The sequence below is a fragment of the Phascolarctos cinereus genome, unplaced genomic scaffold, assembly GCF_003287225.1.
Source record: "Phascolarctos cinereus isolate Bilbo 61053 unplaced genomic scaffold, phaCin_HiC Scaffold_1;HRSCAF=81, whole genome shotgun sequence".
Taxonomy (NCBI): Eukaryota; Metazoa; Chordata; class Mammalia; order Diprotodontia; family Phascolarctidae; genus Phascolarctos; species Phascolarctos cinereus.
The window spans coordinates 100,609,013-100,635,349 of NW_027555514.1; the positions used below are offsets into that span (position 1 = coordinate 100,609,013).

Here is a 26,337-nt window from a genome sequence, read left to right on the forward strand (position 1 = left end):
GATCTTCTGGTGTCTCTGAGTCCTAGGGAGAGCTCCTCTAGTCTCACAGAATCTCAGTCCTTTAGGGGCGGGCCTGAGGGCAGGGAGAAAGACCCGGGTGGTGAGGGAGCTTGCGCAAGCCCCGGGGACCAGCGGCGGGCGGGCCTCCAGCAGCCTGTCCCTTTAAATCTCAGGTAATTTGGAAGGAGGGAGGGTGTGTCCGCCCTGCTTCCCGCTGGCTCGGAGCTTCTGACAAAGCCGAGCCCGAGCCTGAGCTTCAGCTCCTGCCAAGTGTAACAATCCCAAAGCCCTATCGTGGCTCGGCCCCAGCAGCTGGTGAGAGCTCCTGGGGGGGAAAGGGGGGTGAATTCTTGCGTCGGAGCGGGGGAGGGGTGTTGTGACTCGGGGGAGGCGGAACCCCGGACCAGAGACGGGGACCTCTTCACGGCGAGGGCGGGGGCAAGCTCGCCCTAGATCGCTGCGATGTGGCTCCGAGATTGATTCCTGCCCCGATCTGGCCCGGGTCCCGGTCCCAGGCCCAGACCCCAGGCGAGCAGCCCTGCACCCCATGGGGGTGCCCCTGCCCAAGGAGCTACGACTGCTCCCCAGACTGTGGGGCAAGATCTGCCAATATCTCCAGGGACGGGAATCGTGGGACAGACGTCTGGATGAGCTGAGCCTGCTGCAGCATAAGAGGTAGGTGTCGCTCGGACCCCGTGGGTCCCCCGCCACTACCACGCTACCTCTTTCACCCGGCCTCTCTCTGCCATCCCCTAGACGTCCTTTTGTGAAAGGAAATTCCAAAACTCTGGTGTTCTTTCTGTGCAGTCAGCCCTGAACATCAACATGCAATTCAATTCATTTCAAGGAGCATTTATTTTTGACGGGGCAGGAAGGAGGCTCTAAAGTTTACCTAAAAGTTAGTCTGATTTTGGATAGGTTTGGACTGCATCCAGGAGGCATCTCCTTCACGGTTGATTAGGAACATTTTGCTTTGGGGGACAGGATCCTCACGTCAGAGGGAGGGGGTGTTGGGATGGATGCCGCAGCCCCAGCCTCAAGTCATATTAGATGGCCAAGGTTCCCAGGTGTCCTTGAGGGCAAGAGTAGCGGGCTGTCCCCCATTCCTGGAACTATCTCCCTCCTCCGCCCCGACTACCGACCTCCTAGGCTTCCTTTAAGTCCCAACTAAAATGTCACCTTCTACAGCCTTCTCTGACCCCTCTTCACTCCAGTGCTTTCTTCTTTCCGTAATTTTCTACTTATCCTGTATATAGTTTGCTTTGTATATATTTGCATGCTGTCTCCCTCTTTAGATTATAAACTCCTTAAGGGCAGGGACTATCTTTTCCCTCCTGTTGTATCTCCACTGCTTGGCACAATGACTGGCACATAGTAGGTGCCAATTAAATGTTTCTTGAATTGAATAGTAGAAAGGACCCTGAGCTATCATCCTGGTCAGCTTCTTGAGGGCAGAAACCAAGCTGCTTTGGGTGCGTGTATCCTTGCACATATTAGGTGCTTTAAAAAAAAAAAAAAGATTGTTGAACTGGAAATTAAATTGACTTGTGTTCAGAAGACTTAGGTCCAAGTCCTTTCTATTCATGTGTGTGACCAAGGGTTGTGTGACCAAGGGTGATGCACTTTATGTCCCTGAGTCTCTGTTTCCTTATTTATAAAATGGGAAAAATATTTTCAGTACCCTAACTCTAGAGATTGTTGAGAACAAATGAAAAAAAATTAATATGAAATCACTTCCTAGTTGTAAACTATTATTATTTTCAGCTCTTTATATTCTTTATACTCCCAGATAGAATTTCTGGCAGTCGGGAGTCTGCCTCCAGTTAGCTTTGATCCTTATGCTGATCCCTGAGGCTTTCCCACCATTGTTTCCACCCCCTACCCTTCTCTGGGGACATCTGGGACTCCCTGCTCTGGAAGGAAAGGAGAGGAGTGGTTCTTTGTGTGTTTGTGTGTGTGTGTGTGTGTGTGTGTGTGTGTGTGTGTGTGTGGGCGGGGGTATTGGACCCTAAAGAAGTGGTCTTTCAAATTATGTACTACCTCCTTCCTACACCCTAATATCCTTCCCGACTAGGCCATAGGAGTTAGTCAGGTTCTCTACTTGACAGGGACTTCCCCAGGCCCGTAAGAAGGCATATAATGTTTCTATTCATAATAGAAATACTTGGTACCCCTCCCCCCCCCCAGACTTACCTTGCCTCTTCAGCCCCAAACTTGTCATGGTCAGGAAGGAGGCTAGGGATTAAGGCAGAATTACCCTCTCCCTAGCTGATCTCCAGAAACTAGGGTTCGGTGGGCTTACCTTCCTTTTTTTAGCTGTAGTTTTCTCACCTCACTCCACCCAGATGTCTCCCCCTGAGCCTGGGAGGGTGGGTGGGGGAGAACATGTTTTGTCGGTGAGATCTTGAGTTGACACAGGGTTGTTGTTGTTGTTGGGGAACAGGTGATCACTAGTTCCATGGTCTATTCCATGCACTGGTGTGACCCCCACCTCCAAGAATGGGAGTGGAAAGGCCCATGGGCTTAGAGTGAGGGAGCCTTAGCTTCCTGAGTCTCTGCATGGGTTTGAAAGGAGGGTGTAGGACTAGGACTGGCTACTATAACCTGGTACTCGACTTCCCTCTCTAGCTCCATTGGGACTTGGCCAGGAGACTTTGGGGAAGGTACACTCCCTAGATCTTTCTCTGTCTACCATTTCTCTCTAAAACTACATTATGTTACCTGCTGAGTGAGCTTTGTGAGCCTGGGAAAGAGAGTAGTAGGTGGAACTTTTGAGATCACAACTTTGCCCCTTCTGGGACAGTCTTTTCTCAACCTGAATACCTACCTCGGCCATCCATCTCCTTTTCTATTTCCTCTTTTGTTGGTTTTCCACCTCAGCACCCAAAACCTTACTCTTTCTGTTCGAGAAACTACACTGTGTGTAGTTTCTGCCTGTGTGTGTAGATACTGCCTGGAAGGGTGGGCTTCCCCTATGAAAATAAAGGAAGACTGCTTAATATTTCAGTATAGATTATCAGAATACATGTTTATAGTGTTCTGTGGTTGTTACAAAGTCCCCCCCCCACCCCAGCATACTCTATTGTATCCTTCATATTTATTATCTCAGTTTGTTCCTGTACGGGTGGGGAACCTACGGCCTTGGGGTCACGTGTGGTCTTCTAGGTCCTCAAGTGCATCCCTTTGACTGCATCTAAAGTTCATAGACCAAATCCCCTTAATAAAAGGATTTGTTCTCTAGAACTTGGACTCAGTCAAAAGGCTGCACTCAAAGACCTAGAAAACCACATGTAGCCTCTAAGGTTCCCTACCCCTTCCAGGGAAAGCCTATGAAACAGGATCCTAAGGATCTAGGACTGGAAACTAGAAGTTACGGTTTCAAATGCAGGTTCCAAAAATGGGAAAATCCCTAGCAGAGTAGGAAAGGCTTCATTTTATTTCATTTAAGTTCCTCTTCTTCCTAATTTTCTAAACAGTCCCTTTCTTATCATTATGTCCTATGTTCATAGAATCATAAATTCAGAGCCAGAAGGGACCTCCAAGGTCATTTACTCCAATCACTTCATTTTACAGATGAAGAAACTGAGGCCCAGGGGAGTTGTGATTTGTGCAAGGTCTCACAGGGAATAATCAATAACCAAAGGTGGGATATGACCCAAGATCTCTGAATCAATGTTCTTTGCGCTGTATACCTCCTGTCTCCCGAAAGATCTCTAAAGTGAAGGGCCTCCTAAGACTGACTCTGGTCCTATCAGCTACTTTCAGTCTAGTGGGATTCAATTTGAGCTCCGCCATTTTTCCTGCTCCTGGGTCCTTTATTAAGGACAGAACAAAACAAATAGAAACAAAGACAGAACGGATGTGAGACTTAAACTGAGCAGGGAATAGCATCTATACTTAATAGCATGTTTGTATACATTCAAATTTAGCTAGCTGGGTCACCTTGAACAAATCTCTTCACCTCTCTGAGCCTCACTATCCCAGCTGATGATCCATAACAGCATAGATCTAGGATGACGAGGAACATGAGAGATTATTTGAAGATACTCCATCCCCCCCCCCTTGAAAGTACTATGTTCTTTTGGATTTCCTAATGGATTAATTTAACTTCAATCCGTCACTTTCACTCCTCTCTGTTGGTGGCCTAGTAATGGGGATGGAAGAGGGCCAGGGCTCATCCATGCTTTTGCATGTGTGTGTTTGCCAGGGATGGGAAATCAGTGGCCTTGAGGCCACATGTGGCAGGTTCCCCACCCCTGGTTTAAACCCATCGGAGGGGCTCTGTGATTCCCAGGGTGTTGTGTTCTCACTCAACCCAGAGGTAGCTGCATTTGATTTACGTGAACAGTGTCTCAATGCCCTGGAAGAATGAGCTGAGGTTCAGAATGCCATCCCAGATGCCATTTTATCTGTGGTTCTCAGTTTTTCCTTCTTAATTTCTGGGGACAGTCTGTAAGAAGCTGAAGTTGATTGTATTCTGCCCCCATCACCTCTCCCTGCCCCTGACTCAAGAAAATACCAAAAAAAAAGCTGTCAGTCAGGTGAGGCTAAAAGCTGCACGAGTAGTATGAGCCCAAAGTAGAAGTAGCCCAAAGCTAGGTCCTCATTCAAGCTCTTCCTTGAAGTCTGCCACTAGGGACCTTGGGCAAATCACCGAGCCTCTCAGGGCCTCAGTTTTCTGATCTGTAAAATGATGATGTTGGTGGATGGTCTATAAAGCTCCTTTCCTGCTCTAATTATATGATCTAATGAACTTGCCCTGTGATCTTAGACTTATCTATCTAGGCCTCAGTTTCCTTATCTTTAAAATGAGATAAATAATATTTCTCCTAACTTCAGAGAGCTATCATGAGTATCAAATGGATAACGAATATGAAATTACTTGGTAAACTGCTAATTTTTAAAGTACATTGTATTTTATTTCTTCCAATTACATGTAAAGATAGTTTTCAACATTCATTTTTTAAATAAGATTTTGAGTTCCAAATTTTTCTCCTTCCCCAAGATGACAAGCAATCTGATATAGGTCGTACATAGTGCAATCATTTTAAACATATTTCCAAACTAGTCATGTTGTAAAAGAAGAAGCAGAACAAAAGGAAAAAACCATGAAAAACAAGAAAAAGTGAAAATAGTATGTTTCAATCTGCATTCAGACCCCACAGTTCTTTCTCTGGATGTGGATAGCATTTTCTATCATGAGTCTTTTGGAATTGTCATGGATTGTTGTATTGCTGGGAAGAGCTAAGTCAATCATAGTTAATCATCACGTAATTGAGCTGCTCAATTTTATATGAAATGACCTAATAATGTTATTTGTATTTTTAATTCCATCATATGTATAATATGTCATATTTATTAACAATAATCTTAGTCCCTATGTGGAGGCCCCTATGGTCCTCCTTCTCATGGTGTATTGCTCTTTACCTATACCTTGAGCTAAAAGACTATATATACCCTCCACCCATATACACACACACACACACATACCTGCCAACAACAGTACAAGTCCTGTTTACCTGGGCCCACTTGATGGGGTCTATATTCTGCCCTGTCTCCAAGTAATGGAATAAACACAATGCACTGTGGGCTCAATGGCACTCAGCATCACACTTTCCTAAGAACTGAGACAGAAAAGGGCAAAGTGGAGCAAAGGGAAGAGGGCACTGATGTTAATATGCCAGGTCGCACTTAGCCACATGGGGCTAGGCCACAGGACCCCTAATAATGCTATCCACATCAGAGGTTTGAGTAGAAGACTTGAAGTAATTTAGTAAGATTACCCAATTATATATGAAGATGAAACCTCCAGTTCTTTGTTTAGAACCATTTTTTTTTACAGGTATTTGGAGGGGTTTGGGGGAGAGCTCAAGCAAGTCACTGCTTTTACCAAAACCTCCATTTTTTGGAAGGAAGACAGAGTAGAGACAAAGGTGTTTAATTAGGACCAGGAATGGGCTGAAGAACACATCCTATATCTTAGCTGTCATAGTGTAGTGGAAAGTGGGCTGCTGTTTAAAGCCAGAATACCTGGGTTTGTGTTCTGGCTTGGGTTACTTACTTGTTGTATGACCTGCACAAGTCACTCAAACTGTCTAAGGCTCCGTTTCCTTGTCTGTAAAATGATGCTAATAACATTTGTATCACATGTTACTCAGGGTCATTTAAAGGAAGACACTGAAGGCATTATATAAAGGTGATTTATTTATTATCATTATGGAGATAATAGTAAGTTTCACCCCTTACAAGTTTCTAAGAAGTTTCCTGAGGGGTAGTAAATAATAGTTAGGCTTTATGTATCTCCAGCACTTAGGCATAGTGAATTTGAACTTAGGTGTTTAATAAATATTTGGTGTTTGTTGGCTCAAATTTAACTGGGCTTTGGGGAAGGTGGATGAACTCCAATGAGGCAGATGTGATTTCTAAAAAAGGCATCGAGTGCAGGGTGGGGGCTTTGTACACAGGATCTTAGATGTCTATCTATAAAGGCTCCAGAGGTCATCTATTCAACACTGTCATTTTATGGATGAAGAAGCTGAGGAACAACAGGTTAAGTGCCTATGATCACACAGGCAATAAGTATCAGGTTGGAACTGGAAGCCAAGTCCTCTGGTTATAAAGCCAACACTCTTTCTACTGAACTCTTTCTACTGCATCCTAAGATGAGCTCATCCCAAGGGCCAGTTCTATTTTTTCTACCTCTACATTTCTTTCATCCATGAGACTTTTGTGGAATGTGGTAGGTTTTAGAATCTGAGCAGCCTTGTCCCTTCCACAGCCCCTGTGGGGCTGTTTACTTGGTCACTGCAAGGAACTTAGTTGCTATACTAAATTCCCTTTTCAGATTTACCAGTTAGAGGCTAAATAGATAGAGCTTTGGGTTGGTTTGGATTGTTGCTGGTTCTGCCTCCCAGGGGAGAAAGCTTCACTGTTAATAATAACAACAGCAGCAACAAGAACAACAACAACAACAATAATAACAACAAACACAATAATAGCTAGCATTTGTAAACGTGTTTAAGAGCTTTAATCACTTTACACATTTTATCTCATGTGATACTACCCCTTCCCCTCCGTCCTTCAAGGCAGCCAGAAGATGGGTCAGGCAATACTCAGTCATTCAAGGAAAGTCAGGGCAAAGTAGAGAATAAAATTTAGGAACATCTTGTGTCATTTTTGAACCTACCCTTGTATTCTTAAAAAAACAACCATTTTATGCATTTTCTCATTTGATACTACCCCTTTCCTTCTATCCTACAAGGCAACGGGAAGGTGAGCCATTAAGGGGAAGAGAGATGCTCTCTCCTGAGAGTCTGTGGTTTCCTGGAACAAGATGCAGCCATTCAAGGAGGAGCAGGGGTGAAGTGGAGAATAATACCTACCCCTGCGTTTTTCTTACCTTTCATTCAATGAACTCGTTTCATCCATAACCTTAGAGAGTTAGGCCACATCCAAGGACGTTGCTGGTCCTATGACACTGCCTCACCCCGCCCCCCCCCAGCCTCTTCTAGTTCCAACCTTTTAAAGCTTCCAAATTCCACATTTTCAGTCTTACTTCCTTTCACGCCTTCTTCTTATCCCACTCCCCACTGAAACTATGGTCTTACACAAGAACACTGTCAACTTTTAACCAGCTTGATGTGAGTCAACTGGGTTATAGGGCTGCCAAAAACAGCGACTGCAATTGTAGGCTCTGTTAATAGAACTATAGTGCCCAGAACAAGGCCACTTCATTGTACTCTGCCCAGGTCAGACTGCATCTGGAATATCGTGTTCAGTTTGCAATGGTGTACTTTAAAAGCATATGGGACAAATTACTAAGGGAAAGGTGACCAGGAAAGTTGTGGTACTTGAAAACACATGGAATGATTAACTATTCTACAATCATTGTATTGAGGTGGTAGGTGCTGGGGATACAAATACAAATGATGAAACACTCCTCTCTTTCAAACATCATGAAGGCAATCGTAAGTACATTACTCCAGCACAGTTCAAGGAATTGGGGATTAGGGATGTATAACTTGGGGAAAAGGAAGAAGGTGGTTTTTCCGTGGGGGAAGACATATGATCATAGTCTTCAGATATTTTAAAGAGCATCTTTTAGAAAAGAGATTACACTTATTCTGCTAGCTTCAGAGGGAAGTGTATGTAAGGGAGGCAAATTGCATGTCAGGGTAAAGCAGCTCTAACAACTTAGATCTGTCTTATGATGGAATGGGCTGCTTTGGGAGGTAGTGACTTCCCTGTCACCAGATATGTTTGAACAGAGGCTATCCCTCTGTCGAGGATGGGGTAAGAGGTTGGACTAGCTGACATAATACCCTTCCAGTACCAAAACTTCAGTGATTCCCCCACCCTAAGCTCCAGGTCCCCTTAGCTAAGTGTTCTTTCCCAACTTTCCCTCCCTTCCCCACAAGTAATAAGACAAAATGGTTGAGAACTGGGAAGGGCCTCATATGCCCTAGAGCAAAGAAACTGGAGAGGACTTGGGGAGAGATGACAGAGTGTTTTGAGACTTTGGGTATCAGGACGTAGCACATGCTCTTGCGGTGTCTGACTAGTAAGACAGAAAAGAATAGCATTAGGCTAGGAGGTAGGAGACCTGCATTTTTAGTCCAAAATCTGCAGCTAACTGGGCAGCTAGTCAGTTCACTTTGCCTCATCTCAGATGAGTTTCCTTGACTGCAAAATAAGGGGATGATCTCTAAGATCTTTCTTGGCTCTTTCTGTCTGATGATGCTTTCTTCACACTGTGCTCCCTTGGGAGGAAGAGAAATAAGGGAAAGAAATATGGGAAGGGAATTTGGCTGGCTAAACTCAGGGAAGGGTTTGAGTAGCAGCTACGTTCAGATGGGAGTGGATCATGTCATGGAAGATGGTAGTCTGCTGATGTCCATTCCTGGAAAGCAGCAGGAGGGAAATGTGATAGATTTAAGACCTGATTTTAGATACAACCCCATGGCTAGATGAGGAAAATGTAAATCTAATAGCTGTTTCTTCTCTTCCCTCTTTTTTTGTTCTCTCCCTTTGCCTTTGAGAGTATCAGGTGTAATTAAGTTAATGTTGTTACTTTAGTATTTTAAAAGTTATTACCCATGGTTTTCTCAGAATCTACCTCTCTTGTAGCATATTATCTTCACTGAATTGCCATGTGAAAAAATATTCTCCTGGTGGCCAATTTCTAGATGATGAGCCTCCCTCCCTGCTCTTCGGGTGCTTGGTCTTCAAATGGCAGACAGATTTGGAGGCATTTATATAGACTGTACCTGAAGCGTTTCCATGTTTGTAAGCCCATTGTTCTACTAACACCAATTTCAAGAACTCAGAGTCCACTTCCCTTTCCCCATACCACAGTGGGACTCTGATTTAGGACGAGAGTCACAGATCTAGAGCTGGAAGGAACCTAAAAGGCCGCTAGTCCAACCTTCTCCTTTTACAGTTGGGGAAACTGAGGTCCAGGGAGGTTGACTAGCCCAAGATCATACAAGTAGTCAACATCAAAGGTGAGATTTGAACCCAGGCCCTCTGACTTCATAGCCAGTACTGTTTATATTGCAGAAGGTATATACCACTTTATATGCCACTAAACCAGGAGGACCCATGTCTTTACCCATGTAAATAATTGTCTGTTGATAAGCTATCTAATAATAATATCTAATATTAATATCTAATCTAATAATAATATCTAATAAGCTATGCTAAAAAGGAAATTTCTGACCTATAGAAAATATTTTCATCCTAAAGAATATTTTCAATTCAAACAATATGTTTTTGACTCCTATAGAAAAGACCAAATTGCTCAGGAGAGAGAAAAATAGGTTAAGAGGAACACTAGAAGGAAAATAATCAAGAGAAAAGAGAAAGTTTTAGTTTATAAGAGGAACAGGATTCAAGTACATAGATTTTAGTATTACACAGGAGAGAGAAGTTTAGCCTGAACCAAGAGATGCAGATTAGAACTCGGAAGAGTCCACAGCCTTTTCTGAAAACAGAAAAGTGGGCCTTGGACACAAAATAGGTACAACCTAAGGATGAGGAGGAAAGGGCTAGACAGAAGCATCTAGATTTCGGGACCGCAGTAGGAAGTAGTCACTAATGGTTGCAGAGCTGAATGTGAATCTACTTTGTATATCTGTAATTGATGACCTGAATATAGTTATTGAATGAATAATTAATGAATAAAAGCATTTGTTAAGAGCTTAGTGTATGGAAAGCACAGTGGTAATCACTGGGAATACAAATAGTAAATTAACAGTCTCTGCTGTCATGGAACTCCTGTGGTTATGGGAAAGACAATATATATGAAAGTTTTCAGCTGTAAGTCAGATGGAATAGTCCCATGGTTCTCAGGGTCCAGCAGCAAAGCAAACCAAAGCAAAAGTTAATGTCTTCTCTTTAATGCCATTTCCAATGATAAAATCCTATCAGTTTCTGATGCTGAACTGTCTGACAGGCCCAAAGACTTTTGTGACAAGAGCTTTCTTTTCTGAGTGTTCCGTAGGGGCTCCTGTAGCCCCTGTAGCAGTAGTTGCCAGGCTGTATTGCCACAGGCGTTACCCATGTCAAGGATTCTCCTGTGGAGAATTCACTCATTCTTCCAGAATGGTGTCTGAGGGCACTGGGCTGAAAGCATTGCCATTCCCAAAGCTCCTAGGCTCACAGTCCCAGGCTGTCCTTATTAGGACCCAAGGAGGGATGGTGGCCAAGTTGGTTGTAGTCATGGTGGTCCAACCTGCCTGTCAATATTATCCCCACCCAGTTAGCCCCTCGGTGAAGGCCCCTGCCACAGCCAGGCTGGCCAGCCTGCCTTGTGTATATGGTAGCAACTGGTCAGGGAGTGGTGGAAAAGGCTTGTCTCTTTTTGCACAAGAATGGCTTCCCTGGACGAAGGCAGGGCTAGACACAGGAATGGTGGTCTGGGTGGTGCGGCCACTTACATGGCATCCATGCCCATATGCTTGGTGGTGGCAGTTGGTCAAGCTCTGTTGCTGGTGAGGGGGTTGCTGGTGTTCCTCCCATCATGACTAACCCCCTCAATGATGGCCACAGGGGCTGGCTGGAAGCATCTTCAGTGGCCCCAGGAGGCACCAGCTTTCTCAAGGCTTTTGGGTTAGGGGTCCAGGGCTATCTCCTTCAGAGTCAGAGGGGTTATGGTGACTAAGGTGGTGGAGGTGACCTGACCTGCCTGGCATACCCTGCCCTCCCCACCATCATGCCCTGCCTTTTAGGGTGTCCTGCTGCTTCAGCCAGACTAGCCATATTATTGCCTATATGCATCTTCATTCCTGCAGTGAAGTAATGTTTGTTGCACTGAAGATGGTTTTTCTAATTGTGTTTTGCTGGTGAGTTAGTAGCAGGAAGGGAAAGGTGGGGGAAGGCCGTGTTCCTCAGGCTATCAACTCATGAAGGCTACTCTGCTTGCCATGCCCTTCTTCCTTCTCTGATGAGAGGAAAGAAAGAAAGAACACATGACGATATTGAGATTTGAAGAATGTTGCTGAGAGACTTTGAGATTCATAAGGGAATAAGCATTTTTTAAAACCTAATATGTGCTAGTGCTTTACATTTGATCCTCGTAACAACCCTCTGAGTGAAGTAGGTACTATTATTATACCATTTTATAGATGAGGAAACTGAGGCACACCGAGGTGAGGTGACTTGCCCAGGGTCACACAGCTAGTAAGTGTCTGAGTCTGGATTAGAATTCAGTTATTCCTAATGCCAGTCCCATTGCTCTATCCACTATGCCACCCAGTTACCTCTAAAATAGTTTAAATATGGAAGGGAATAAGCATTTATGCAGCACCTACTGTATGTCAGATACTACTAAGCTCTTTTTATTTAAAAAAAAAGATTCTTTTTTTTTTCTTTAAGGCAATTGGGGTTAAATGACTTGCCCAGGGTCACACAGCTAGTAAGTGTCAAGTGTTTGGTCTAAGGTCGGATTTGAACTCAGGTCCTCCTCACTTCAGAGCCGATGGTCACTGTGCCACCTAGCTGCCCCCCCCCAAAAAAAAGAGATTCTTACAACAAACTTGTGAGATAGGTGCTATTATTTTCACCATTTTACTTTTGAGGAAACAGATGTGAAGTGACTTGCCAGGGCTACTCCAGGCCCAGTGCTGTATTCACTGTGTCACCTATGTAGCCTGTGAGCTACCTAGCTATGAGCTTATATGCTCGAGGTCTGGGAAAAGCTGAGAGAAGACAAGGTTAGGATCCAGTTGGGTGGTGGTAGATAAGGGTAAGACTAGGATCGAGTGCTTTCTGAAGAGCAGGGAGGTGGCTGAGGTGATAACTGCATGGATTTCTGAAGGGTGAAACCAGACTGAGTTCATGACTTTCTCTTAGCCGCTTTCTGTAGCCCTGAAGCAGAAGCAGAAATTGTGTGGTGGAGGTTACCTAGAGATAAAGATTTACAAGGCTGTCTAGGTGGTAATTACTGAAAGATTAAAATAGCAGACCATGAGGTCAAGGCTGGATATGGAAATAAGTGATACCCGGGGGGGGGGAGATGGGGAAAGAACACTGGGTGTGCGAAACAAGGGAGCTGGGCTCCATCCCCAGCTCTGCCATTTTCTGTCTGTTGTGATGTGAGGCAAAATGATCTTCCCAGGCCTCAGTTTTCACATCTGTAAAATGAGGGAGTTGCCTTATATCAGTTGTGTCAGACTCGAATAGATGCAGGGTCACTAAACTGGGTCCCCAGGGTACACAAGGATCCCTGCGGATGCAGATTGACTTAGAAACTACATAACACATTTTTATTTATTTTGTTAAATATTTCCCAGTGACGTTTTCATCTGATTCTGGCAGCCCTGGGAGTGTTGTGAGCGGCATGTTTGACACAACTGGATTAGTTGACCTCTGACACCTCTTCCAGTTTTAAATTTATGACCATATAATTCTCTTCTCTCCCCTCCCCCTTCCTTATTACTTCTCTTTCCTTCCACTTCTACTACATCCTACCCTGGCCTCCAGTAAGGGCACTTGAAGGAGTAGTGATTGAAGAGGAAGACAAACAAGAAGGCTCAGCGGAGTGGAGCCAGGAACTATGTCCTTAGGAGTTTTCCTCAACTTGAACATATGGCTAAACTCGAGCCCATGAACACACAGAAGATACTGTCTGACCCCTGTGGTTGTCATTGTTTGGCCGTTTTAGTCATGTCTGACTCTTTGTGACTCCCTTTGGGGTTTTCTTGGCAAAGGTACTGGAGTGATTTGTCATTTCCTTCTCCCCTTCATTTTACAGATGAGGAAACTGAGGCAAACAGGGTAAAGTGACTTGCCTAGGGTCACACAGCTAGGAAGTGTCTGAGGCCAGATCTGAAGTCAGAAAGATAAGTCTTCCTGACTTCAGGCCTGGCTCTCTATCCACTGTGTCACCTTGCTGCCCTTCTTTGAGTACCCCAAATCATCCCCAAATCATCATTGTCATCATAATAGCTAGCATGTATATAGCTCTTTAAGGTGTGCCAAGTACTTTACAAACATCTCATTTTATCCTCACAACAACACAAGGAGGCAGATGCTATTATTCTTTCCCAGGTAGGGAAATTGAGGTTAAGTGACTTGCCTAGGGTTATACAGTTGGTAAATGACTGAGGTCAAATTTGAACTCAGGTCTTTCGGACTGCAGGTCCAGTGCTCTATCTATCCCGCCACCTAGTTGCCTCTGTATGGTCAAGAATTAAAGGAAAAAATGTTAGTCTTGAGATACAGTCCATGGCTATCTAATGAGGCAGAGGGGAGACGTGATTTCTAAGTGAACATAGATTTGGAGCAGTCCCTTTCCCATTTTAGTTTTAGGCTGTTGAATACACAGGGCCTCATGTCTGTCTTTCTCCCAGATAAGTGGGTCAGTAGAGCTGAATGTATTGACTCGTTGGATAACTGGCCAGTGAAATGGGGTAAGGATTCATTGAAGCTTGCCCTCTTCTCTTACTGAATAATCTTGGGGATCCCTGGACAGCTGGAATGCATATATGTGTAGGGGAGTAGGGCTGGGCATTCATATCTACCCATAGACTTCCTCCTTCCCTTTCCCCGTACCTGGAATCTTGTTTCTTTTTTCCTAAATGACCCCTTCTATAGGATCTGGGAATCTCCACTGCTCTTAGCTGCCAAGGAGAATGATATCCGAGTGCTGACCAAGCTTCTCAAGTATGAAGTCTGTGATGTACACCAGAGAGGTGAGGAGCTTGCTGCCCTTCACGAAGGCCTTCTGACCCTGACCTAGGACAGCCCTTCCTCCCTGACTTCCTTGGACCTGCTGACTCAGTAACCCCAATCCTATGTGCTACTATAAAGGCCCCAAGAGGTGACACTGCTTTATGATGCTGCTTCCCTTCTCCAACCTCAGGGGCCCTTGGGGAGACAGCACTACATGTTGCTGCCCTCTATGACAATTTTGAGGCGGCCAAGTTGCTGATAGAAGTTGCGCCTGACCTGGTGACCGAACATATGACTTCTGAACTGTATGAAGGTGAGAGGGCATGATGTAAATGGAGGGGGGAAGAAGGAGAAAACATGCCTTCTTGGGCATGGGATGCCCCAAGGGTCCAGAGCTCTGGATATCAGGCTTCTTGCTGACTATTGTCATGCCTCCCCTTTCCCTCAGAACCTGATGATCTCCCCTCAAAGTACCTGAACTTTGCTCTTCCTTCCACTGCCCTTACCCAGTGGTGAAGGTGCTGTCTCTTCTAGCTGTGCTCCTCTGAAGGGCCAATGGGCTGGGAAGAGGGCTAGGGAGAGAGAAAGAAAAGGGGCTAGGGAGGGGACTTGGTTAGGCCGCTTAGAGACCTTAGAGTCTATTAGAGGGAAGGGTGGTGTTAGTTAATTTTCTTTCCCTAATATATTAAGATCTGAGGGGGCACTCTGGTTTTCCTTTGTTTCCCCTGCTTCCCTAAGCCTTCCTTGCTGAGATTCAGTGGCCCAGGTGAGAGGTTCAGGAGGAGGAGGATGTTTCAGGAAGAGATGTTTTCTTTCCGGGTCCCTTGGGAGAATGTTGCTTATCTGGGAGGATAACATGGAAGTCATTTCCCATATCTGAGGTGGTCTCCTTGGGGGGATCCAGGCCAGACAGCACTCCACATAGCGATAGTGAACCAGAATATGAACTTGGTGCGAACTCTGCTCACCCGCGGTGCCGCCGTCTCTGCCCGAGCCACTGGGACAGCCTTTCGCCAGAGTCCCCACAACCTCATCTACTTTGGTGAGAACCAGAACCCGGGTGGTGAAGGAGGCAAATAGGGATGGGGGTGGGCAGGGAGGGTAATAGAAGGGATGCAAACAAGGATAAAAGAGAAGGGTACAGGGAAGATTGGGAAGGAAAAACGTTATGAGGAAGGTCAATGTCATTTGCTTGGGGCAGGTCATGCCTTGGGTCAGCCTCTGCAGACCCTGCAGATTCCTTGAAAGAGCCCCTTCTTTTCTCTGTGCTCTCTGCCCTCGTACCGATCTTTCCCTTGTTCCTTTATGTGATTCCATTTCCCTCACTGCCTTCCACTAATTCTGCTCTCCCACTGCCAGCCAATCACTGCCCTAATTTCTGCACAATTTGTAAAAAGAACCCTAAACCTCCAGTGCACAAAGGAAGGAGACAGTTGCTCTTTCTGGGAGCTCCTCATTTGATGGGAGAGAAAGGGTCCCTACTTTTCAAGTCTTGATAAGGGAAACAAAGCAGTTAGATGACTCTGGCCACTCCTGTCCCTCATCTTTATTGTGATGACCCCCTTCTCCCCTCCAGGAGAGTACCCTTTGTCCTTTGCTGCCTGTGTGGGCAATGAAGAGATTGTTCAGCTGCTTATAGAGTTTGGAGCTGATGTCCGGGCCCAGGACTCCTTGGGTAAGAGCTGGCATAAGCATAGAGGTGGGGTTATTTAGAAGGCTGTGTTAGAGCCAAGATGCAACTGAAATACAACTGGGACAAAGAAGAGTAGATTAACAAGTGGTCAGTGGCCTTCAAGCCACCCCCATATCATATGCTCTCTCCAGGAAATACAGTGCTTCACATCCTAGTATTCCAGCCCAACAAGATGTTCGCCTGCCAGATGTATAATGCATTGCTAGCTTATGATGAGCGGAGTGGTCACATGAAGTCCCTAGACCTCATCCCTAACCACCAAGGCCTCACTCCCTTCAAGCTGGCTGGTGTTGAGGGGAACACGGTGGTAAGAGATGTTTACTCTCAAAATCAGGGCCCTAAACCTTTGCCCATGGGTAAGAACAATCCCTTGCCTCTTATTGAGAGAAAAGCAGTTATGGAATACAGATTTCAGCTGTCAAGTCTAAATTTAAATTTCTTCCTCAGGTCATTCCTTTTCTGTTTCCTATTTTCCACCCTGTTCCTTTTCTGTCCATCTTGAAGTTTGGGAAGCTATGGCCAATCTGGGGATGTCAAGGATGGACAAGTTGTTCTTCAGGAGTCCTTTGACTCTAATGTCTCTTATCTCCTGCCCTTTAGATGTTCCAGCACCTGCTGCAGAAGAGGAAGCATGTCCAGTGGACATATGGACCATTGACTTCCACTCTGTATGACCTCACAGAGATTGATTCCTATGGAGATGAGCAATCATTGCTTGAACTCATTGTCACAACCAAGAAGAGAGAGGTATAGGGATAGTCCAAAGGGGAGGAGGGGAAGGGAGAGATGGAATGAGCAGAGAGAAAGAGTATGTATGTGTATCGGTACACATCTTCGAGACTCCATTTTCCTACCTTCTAGGCCCGTCAGATCCTAGACCTGACCCCTGTGAAGGAGCTGGTGAGCCTCAAGTGGCGAAGGTTTGGGAGACCATACTTTTGTGTGCTGGGTGCCATCTATGTTCTCTACATGATCTGCTTCACCATGTGCTGTACCTACCGCCCCCTCAAGCCTCGGAACAGCAATCACACCAGCCTGCGGGACATTACTCTTCTCCAGCAGAAGCTACTGCAGGTGATTGCCTCTGAGAGCAGAGAATCATAGGATGATGTTTCACCTGTCCTTCCTTTCCCCACATAAGGCATTCACGGATTATACATGTTTATATTTTCACATGCACAGACAATCTTGTATAACAAATGTATATACGTTTTCTAAGGTACACATATACACACTCCTTGGAGTACCACTCAATAAGATAAAAACAGCTGAGCCAAACCTAGCCTAGGGAAAGTAGATCCCATAGGGTAGACACTAAGAAACTCCTCAAGGTCCAGGAGATGTCCCAAGTATGTACTCACATGGACACTTTCTGCTTGGACCCTGAGGACAGAATTAGGAACAATGAGACAGAGTTGGAGAGAGGCTTATTTGGGAGCTTCCTAGAAATTAGGGCTATCCCAAAGTAGAATGGGTAGGTAGGTCCCCACTTCTGAAGGTCTTCAGTTAGACTGGACAACCATTTGTTGGGGGTTGTTATAGAGCGGATTCTTATGCAGATATAAATTGGACTATATGTTACATAGACTACACAGACCCTTCTAATTCTGATATTCTATATGTGTATACATATGTACAATGCACACTCCATGTTCCACAACTTGAACAGAATTCTATTTTTCCCAGCAGGAGTCTTACGTGACCGAGGAGGACAATATCCGAATGGTGGGGGAGCTGGTTTCTGTCCTTGGGGCTGTGGTCATCCTACTTCTTGAGGTGAGATGTGGGTAAGAGATAGCTCAGGCCCAGAGACTAGATGAGGAGGGTGTTTGGAGCTGGGCTTCTATTAAGAGTCCTAAACCATTTGTAATCCCTTATTCCTGTTTTCTGTTTCTTCTCTTCATTGACTGATGCACTCAGATCCCAGACATCTTCAGGGTGGGGGTTATTCGGTACTTTGGGCAAACTATTCTTGGAGGACCCTTTCATGCCATCATGTAAGTCACCTCTCACCCACATCTTAGCCCCATTGAAATATCTCCAGCACTCTAATCTCAATGTCCCTTTCTTCACCTATCCCTCCCTCCCTCCCAACAATGGGCTGTAGGTTTTAGCTAACTCCCAATTCCAGGAGCCCCATCTCCAGAGAATCTATGTGTCTGTATTGATGCAATATAGGTGCCTGAATTTGAATGCATGCATGCTGTATATGTGGTTATGTGTGTATGAGTGTATGTGAACAGTGGAAGTCACACACAACTTGCAGCTGAGGCCTGGGACAGCCTCCCAGCCATCCCTTCACATGTGCCCTATGTTTTGCTCCCTCCTCTTACCCAAGGTTCACCTATGCCTGCATGGTGCTAGTGACCATGGTGATGCGGCTCACCAGCACATCTGGGGAGGTGGTGCCTATGTCTTTTGCCCTGGTGCTTGGCTGGTGCAATGTTATGTACTTTGCCAGAGGATTCCAGATGTTGGGCCCCTTCACCATCATGATCCAGAAGGTCAGTGTTCCTCCCTCCAACTCCTGGTATGGACAGCATCTCCCTGCTCCCCAATCACATTTGGTCATCTCAGAGAAGGGCACTGAGCAGTTTGGGAGGTTGGTATTTAGCATATGTAAATAAATTAGAGGTTCATGCAGATGATAGATAAATTGGGGGCTGATCCATTATGTTATTGGAGGGAAGGGGTAGCTACTCAGGGATAATTAGGGGAGAGGAAATTGCTTCATCCTTCCCTTCCTTTCTCTGCCCCCTTGCAGATGATTTTCGGGGATCTGTTGCGTTTCTGCTGGCTGATGGCTGTGGTCATCCTGGGATTTGCTTCCGGTAATATCTCTGTATAGGATGGGGGCTGGGAAAAGGGGAGAGACAGAGACTCCAAGGGCCAAAGATAATGGACAATAGTAAAGTCAGGGTAATTTTGAATAAGAAGGGGGTAATGGGAAAGATGTATGAAACAGGAATTACTCGAATTCAAGAAGATTGACTCAGTGAGGAGAGCAGGGGTTTTTGATCCCAAGATCATGAGAGTAGGTAAGGTAGTGTACCAAGATGAGATCAATTAGGTACCAGGAAGTTAGAAAGATTGGAGTAAGAATGAGGTTCACAGGGAGATGAGGAAGGATAGGGATATTGGGGAGGGTCTTCAAGATGAGCCATCTGATGGAGAGTGAATATTATCAGAGATAAAGAGCTAAAGGCCTAAAGTTTGGAAATACGACTGGCAAGGGTCACCTAAGAAATTGGCTGATGGTTGCTTGAATATAGTTGTCTCCTCCTCCTGGGCGGAGCAGCGTTCTATATCATCTTCCAGACAGAAGACTCAGATGAATTGGGCCATTTCTTTGACTACCCTATGGCATTGTTCAGCACCTTTGAGCTGTTCCTCACAATCATCGATGGTCCTGCCAACTATGCTGTAGACCTGCCCTTCATGTACAGCATCACATATGCTGCCTTTGCTATTATTGCCACGCTGCTCATGCTCAACCTGCTCATTGCTATGATGGGTGACACCCACTGGCGAGTGGCCCATGAGAGAGATGAGGTCTGGAGGGCTCAGGTGAGCTCCTTGGTAGAAGATGTATGTCTGTCCCCTCTTATCTGGACTCTCTTGGCCTAGGATACCTCTTGATCAGTTCCTAGCTGCCCCTTTCCTCCTCTAAACCTGCAGGATGTCCCAACTTAATCCTAACTGCCAGAGCATTGGGTATAGGATCAGACTGTAGTCATTCTTCATCCCTTAGGAGATGGACAAAGAAAGCAGATCACTCTCAGTAATAATTGACATGATTTCCTAGGAAAGCCTCTTCTATCTCCTTCCTACCCATCCTATTTTAGAGGGTTTTCCTATAACAGAAGATTGGGAACATAAGAAAGGAAGGGACGTTGGAAGTCATCTGGTCACAGGCTCATAGATTTAGAGCTGACTTAGGGCCTTAAAGCCTATCTGGTCTGATCCCTTCAGTTGAGAGACGAGAAAACAGAGGTCTGGAGACCTTTTGCAAGGCCATACAGCTAGTAAATAGTAGAGCTAGACTTTGAACCTCAGGTCTTGCGAATCTCAAGATTAGCATTCTCTCTTCTGCACCTTTTTGTAAGAGCAGAGGATTTCTAATCAAAAGACCTGGGTTAGAGCTCTGTCTCTGTGACCTTAGGAAAGCCCTTTACTGTCCTCCTTGATAGAATAGGGGTTAAAAAACAAACATCTGCCTTAACTAACTGCCACAACTAACTGTTGTGGGGATGTATTAGATAATGTATGTAAAGTGTCTTTGCAGTTGGCATTGTGTTGTCCAGTTATTACAAATATCTGGGTGATATTATAAGAATTCCTATCTGGATCTTGGATTGGGATGGAATGGAATTAGGTGATGGTGAGTACTTATGGACATGAATGATGCCCAATTTCTCTTTACTGCACTTAAAAAGATTGCTTATTTCCACCTATTGTCCTCTCTCTATTCCTTGTCTTGCATCCTTTTCTCTAGACTGGCATTCCTCTCCACACTTTTGACTGTAATTCTCTCCTCCCCCACCCTGACCTCAGGTTGTTGCCACCACAGTGATGTTGGAGCGAAAGCTGCCCAGATGCCTCTGGCCTCGATCTGGAATCTGCGGTCGAGAGTATGGGCTGGGGGACCGCTGGTTTCTCCGGTGAGTTGGAGTGTGTGAGCATGTGCCCATAGGTGTGGGAATACTTTTGTGCATCTTTTCTCTCTACCCAGCTCCTTGGGTCTATACAGGGTTAAGGTCTTAGATAACAGAATTTCCTTAAAAAGCATCTATTTAGTAAGTCATTCCCCCAACCTCTCCAAAAAAAACGTTCTGGATACTGCGAAGAACAGGTTTTTTCTCTAGAATAGAACTTTCCTTCCTCCCCCCCCCCTTCTTTTGAGGGCCTAAAAATCCAAGAATCCACTCCTTTTTCACAGCCAATAAACTGTGCATTTAACTCTGGCACACTCTTAAGGGAAGGCCATTGGCCAAATAAGTGTATGATTCATGTGCATGTCTCTTCCACTCTCTCCACAGAGTGGAGGACCGACAAGACCCAAGTCGACAACGAATACATCGATATGCCCAAGCCTTCAATCCTTCGGGAACTGATGATTTAGACAAAGACTCACTAAGTAAAGTGGACTTGACCCTGCCTTGTAGTCACCACCGACTGGCAACACCTACTCCCTCCATTTCCCGAAGTACCACTCGAAGCAGTGCCAACTGGGAGAGGCTTCGACGGGAGACTCTGGGGGCAAACCTAAGGGGCGAGATCAATAGAGGCCTGGAAGAGGAGGAGGGGAGGATATATCAAGTCTGAAGCTCTTCCACAGGAGCCCAAAGAGTCTACCCTCTTTGCTCAGTGGGAATGAAAGGAGGCCATGTTCTTTGTCCCTTTAAGGGAGATTGGATTGAGCCAGAGAGAATGCTCTTTAGAAAGAGCCAGATTCCGACTTATCCAGGCCTCGCTGGGCATCTGGTTAATTAAACAGTATGTGCTCATTCCTTCCCTTCACTACCCCTAACCTCCCAAATGGCCTGTCACTGTGGCAAACTTTCCCTCTTCTCCAGGTTAAGCAGCTGAATACACTGCCAGAAGAAAGCACTTTAAGGATGTTCTACCGAGCATCCTCTCCCCACCCTTCTCAGGTACCCCTCATCCCTTATCAGGGATGGACTTTCCCTTAATGAGCTGGGTAATTGTAGGAGATGAGAATAGGGGCTCATGAGAAGTGGAGGTCGTGCAATTGAGTGAACAAGGAAAACAACAAAGACTTGGGTGTTATGGCTGGTACACAGACACCTACCCTGCTAAGGCATCGCTCCTGCCAATAAAGTCGGCACCCTAATCTCTAAAAATCCTTCCATATTGACCTTTCTCCAAAAACATTTCTAGTCCCTTTAATCTTCCTCCTATGGTCTCCTAGTTTCCTACTTACATGAGACCTCATCACACCTCCATATTGGCAAAATCCCATTTTTCCCCTTTAATGTGGTAGTGGGAGAACCATTGTGGAAGGAAGAGTCCAAAGAATGAGTCATGGGTGGGAAGTGAGGAGGGGCAGGTCCTTCCATCTGAAATCAAGGCTCATGCCATTTGTGGTCCTTTTGTGGCTGTGTGGCCACGGCTGATTCCTGTCCAGGGCTCAGACTTCCACTGGACCTGGCTGGCTTAGATGCTGCTGAAGCAGATCGATGTTATGGAGAAGTTTCTTCTGGTGTCCAGCCAGAGTGATGCCCAAGGCAGGCATATCCCTGAGAAAAAGGAGGAATGGGGATGACGTGGGACAAAGCCTCTCTACCTGTCTCCCTTGAGCTACAAGATACCTATTTCTGCTGCTTTTCCCTGGGAAAGTGGGAATTCTGGGGGAGGGAGTAGGTCAAATACTCTGTTGAATGACAGATGTGTGGTCCTGACACTTAACTCTTTCTTCCCCAACTCCGTTCTCAATGACTGCATTCCTTGCCCAACTATGCTTACTCAAGACCAAGCTGAGCCACCTCACTGAAGCTACAGAGCCCAACTTTGGAGAAGCTGTCTTGATAGCACTCCATGCCGATGGCAGCCAACCAGGCCTGGGGTGTTTCCAGTGAGGAGAAGTCCAAGGTCACAGGACTCAATAGGATCTGTGATGGTCTAGTGGGAGAAGGGATTAGGCTATTGAAGGGCTTCAGGCTCAAAGTTCATAAGCAACTTCCATACCACGTCTCACCCAGAGCTTTTGCCTCTCCCATTGGTAACCCATTTCTACTTCTTGGTTTTCCCTAGCCCTCTCTTGTTTCCTCAGACCTGCCCCTATGGACTCCTCCAGGCTGTAGCATTTCAGGCTTTCGGATCATCTTGTCCAAGGCAGCCACCAGCTGGTCAAAATGAGGCCTCTGGGCAGAATCCTGTTGCCAGGTATCCAGCATCAGCAGGTGCAGTCCATTGGGGCAGCCTGGGGGTGGAGGAAGCCGGAACTCCTGTTCGATAGCATTCAGAACCTGGAGAAAAATTATAGAGGGTCAGAGAATCAAAGAATCTTAGAATCTTGTGGGGCAGGACTTCAGAATGTATGTAGTACAAGCTATGTGTGAGTAGGAATTCCTTCCACGGCCTCATTAACATCTAGTTTCTACCTAAAGACCTGCAGTGTGGGGGGAACCCACTACTTCCCAAGTCAGTCCATTTCACTTTTGGATAGTTCTGATTGGTAGTAAGTTTTCCCTTCTATCAAATCCAAATTTGTTTCTGCAATTTCCCATTGCTCCTCGTTCTCCTGTCTGGGGACAAACAGAGCAGTTGTAAGGTCTTTTTCCACTGGCTATATCTTTAAATCCTTAAAGACAGCTTTGCTGTCTCCCATACATTCTTCTCTCCAGGCTAACTATCTCCACTTCAGCCAACCCCATGTAACAACATGGTGGTGATATTGAGTAAAAGTGAATTAAGGGACAGAAAAATGGCATTGGGTGCATATAGAAATTGGGTGCATATGTATGAAATCTATGGATTAGAGAGTGGAAACTGGATGGGATGGAGTGGCTAACTAGATTAGAGGGCATGGGAGGGGGTTTTGACATTTGGAGATCAATCCCCGTGCAGGAGCAGGGTAGGGATTCTCACCTCTAGGTCACTCATGTCCCAGTATGGGCGTTCCCCATAACTCATCACTTCCCACATTAGGATCCCAAAGCTCCAGACATCACTGGCTGTTGTGAATTTCCCATGAGTTAGGACCTCAGGAGCTGCCCATCGGAGTGGAGGTTGTGAACCCTGGAAGGAAGTAGATGGGAGATTTTGGAGCTCCGGAGGCCTCCAGTTAGTGCCCCTGGTCCTTAGGCCTTTATTAAGTCCTACCTTCCCAGGATTTCTTAATATCCCTCCCCAAATCTCCCAGTTTCCTTTAGTGCCAGCTCCCATCATCTCCTTCTCTTGGTAGCCATATGTACCACTGACTCCTAATGAATTCCATGAACCCTCAATACACCAGATGTTGAACCTCTCCATATTTATGTTCAGAGTCTACTGACTCATCTGTAGAATAATGGTTTCCCGAGCATGTAATCTCTTACCTGGCTACTGTGACTCAGATAGCTGTGGCCATGGCTAAGGTGGGCCACTTTGCACACCAGGTGGCCATTGACTAGCACACTATGGGCAGTCAAAGCCCTGTGTACAAAGCCACAACTGGACAGGTACTGCATGGCTGCTGCCACACCCCGCTGCATTGCCACGAGCTGCAGGTTACTGAACTGGCCCTCTTGTTGCTGAAGAGTAGAGAGCAGAGGTCAGCTATGGGGCAGAGGGAAGAGATAAAAAGCTACTGACATAGAAGTCTGATGAGATCAGCCATGGATCAGGGTTGGGATTAGAAAGCTGTCTACAGGAGATGGGCAGATCAGAAATCAAGGGGAGGCGGGGTGAGGGGGGGAAGTAGCAGAAGCATTATAGGTACCTCTCCCAGGACAATTGGGGTCCTCCCCATTCTATTCCCCAAGGCCCTGCTTCCTTCCTTCTGCATTCTACTGACCCTGAGAAAGCTGTCCAGTGGGCCATTCTCCATAAGCTCAGTTAGTACCATGAGGGGTTGACTCTTGGTAACCACACCCTCAAGCCGAAGGACATTAGGATGATGGAACTGGCCCAGTACTGCAGCCCGGCCCAAGAAGGCACCACGGTGGCTTTCTATTCCACTGGCCCATAGAGTATGAATGGCTACAGCTTGCTCCCGCCGTCCTCGAGGCTGCAGCCAGCCTCTGCATACCTCACCAAAGGAGCCTGGGTGGTAAATGCAGAAGGTCAGGTTGTACCAAATTGGCATGGGGCAAAAAGATAAGGAATGCCACTAGAAAGGCAATCATTAGGGGTGTTTAATCATACCACCAGAAGGGCTTGGTTACACATGGACTGACTGAGGGAGGGGAGAGCCTTAGGAAGGTCAGGTCAGCTCTGCTATTTCCTTTGGATCTTTTGATACCTGGTCCAATGACCTCCTCAATCTTGACATATGCTGGATCCACCTCCCTGGTGAACTCTCTGATGGCCTGGCTAGGGTCTTCATATGTGGATGGATCAATGTAGTACTTCACTCCAAGTCCTGTGGTTTGGGGTTCATGGTTAATGCCCACCCATTCTAAAAACATAACACTCCAGGAAGGTCTCGAGGTTGGAGAGATTCATAGGATGTTTTCATTTCTAACCCCAATGCCTAGGACAGTGCCTGGCACATAGTAGGTTCTTAATAAATACAAGTTGAGTAATTAATCATAGATTTAGAGCTGGAAGTGACTTAGAAGCCATCCAATCTAACCCCTTTATTTTACAGATGAGGAAACTGAGGCTGAGAGAGGTTAACTTGCCCAGGATCATGTACATAGTAAGACTCTATCATGAGCCTCCCCACCACTGGCCTTTCTTCATCATTTCCCAGGGCCTCTATTTTTCATCTTCTTCCCTTCTTCCCCAAGTCCCACCAGTCCCTTTCCCAACTCCATTTCATACCACTGGGGCTGGTGTACTGCTGCAGTGGTTCCGTGTAGCCTGTCCGTTGATGCTTCCTGTAGACACAGACTAAGAAACTTGTAGTATTTTCTTACCTCCAATTTCCTACCCCTCCCTGGCTACTTTGCCAACTGTTAGCTATACAAGGGGCAGTTCTGTGAATAGGGATTCCCATATTCCCCCCCCCACCACCACATACCTTTCTTACATCTTGATAGGGGCAGAGGGGAATGGGAAAGAGGAGCTGTATCACTGTACCCCTTGGGGTAGGGTAGGGGAGTACACTCAGGCTACCCTGGATCAGGGGTTTGCTGGAGTCAAGGGGTGGGGAGATCAGAAGAGGGAGCAAGGGGAAATCATCACCTCTGGAAGACGAAGGCAAAGATTGTGATGGCTGCCAGCAGGAGGAAGGCCAAAGCACCCAGGGCAGAACCAACCACCAATGGGAGCCTCTCCGGGATCAGGTGGGACAACTCACCTGAGAGAAACACACCCAAGGGTGACCCAGTAGCATCCACTACACACCCAATAACATGGAACCACACCCAAAGTCACTCAGACAGTCACACCCAACAACCCTGGAAAACACACAAACCGGGGGAAGTCACACATGCCTAGATTCACAGACTTAGGGTGACATGTGTATCCATTCATACATGGATCCATAAAGACACATCTTGAGGACCCAAGAATTGTCCAAATTCTATTTCCCCAGTAGACCCTCACTAGCCAGAGAATGATCCTGTCCTTGAGGGGGACAGCCTTTCCTTCCTTAGTCCTCCCACCTTCATATTTCAGGTTCCTCTCACCTTGGGGGAGAGTCTGGAAATAGACTTTGCCCCCATAGGGGCCATGACCTGCTGCACTCCGTGCTCGAACCTGGAAACCGTAGACATGGCCAGGGCTCAGCTGGGATACAGTGGCTGTGTTGGTCTCACTGGTCATTATGGAGAAATGGGCCTCATCTTCTGCCTGAAAACAAC

General features: G+C 46.1%; 2 protein-coding genes across 7 annotated transcripts in view; one reads left to right on the forward strand and one right to left on the reverse strand.

The window, feature by feature from the left end:
• Positions 1-379: 379 nt before the first annotated feature.
• On the forward strand, positions 380-21,729 carry LOC110216249 (transient receptor potential cation channel subfamily V member 6). Of its 2 annotated transcripts, XM_020998057.2 has the most exons (15): positions 396-675; positions 14,095-14,192; positions 14,363-14,485; positions 15,077-15,214; positions 15,749-15,847; positions 15,997-16,172; positions 16,466-16,612; positions 16,727-16,939; positions 17,555-17,641; positions 17,786-17,862; positions 18,204-18,369; positions 18,630-18,696; positions 19,164-19,432; positions 20,420-20,526; positions 20,905-21,729. In XM_020998057.2, the coding sequence occupies exons 1-15, from the start codon at positions 548-550 to the stop codon at positions 21,188-21,190; spliced, it is 2,181 nt and encodes a 726-aa protein (XP_020853716.1). In that variant the 5' UTR covers positions 396-547; the 3' UTR covers positions 21,191-21,729. The 2 variants fall into 2 exon arrangements, with proteins under 2 accessions (XP_078009360.1, XP_020853716.1); XM_078153234.1 differs by lacking the exon at positions 20,905-21,729 and having other exon boundaries at positions 380-675; positions 17,552-17,641; positions 19,164-20,436.
• A 104-nt stretch (positions 21,730-21,833) lies between these two features.
• Positions 21,834-26,337, reverse strand: part of EPHB6 (EPH receptor B6) — a 24,288-nt gene continuing 19,784 nt past the window's right edge. For 4 of the 5 annotated variants that reach the window (XM_020998051.2, XM_020998049.2, XM_020998050.2 and 1 more), the window contains exons 8-17: positions 26,164-26,326; positions 25,718-25,832; positions 25,355-25,410; positions 24,831-24,950; positions 24,384-24,631; positions 23,926-24,120; positions 23,477-23,626; positions 22,661-22,854; positions 22,352-22,507; positions 21,834-22,125 (exon numbers count right to left, since the gene is read on the reverse strand). In XM_020998051.2, the coding sequence (XP_020853710.1) occupies positions 22,017-22,125; positions 22,352-22,507; positions 22,661-22,854; positions 23,477-23,626; positions 23,926-24,120; positions 24,384-24,631; positions 24,831-24,950; positions 25,355-25,410; positions 25,718-25,832; positions 26,164-26,326 (1,506 nt within the window). In that variant the 3' untranslated portion in view covers positions 21,834-22,016. The remainder of the gene's footprint in view (positions 22,126-22,351; positions 22,508-22,660; positions 22,855-23,476; positions 23,627-23,925; positions 24,121-24,383; positions 24,632-24,830; positions 24,951-25,354; positions 25,411-25,717; positions 25,833-26,163; positions 26,327-26,337) is intronic. The other variant, XM_020998054.2, reaches the window with a different exon arrangement.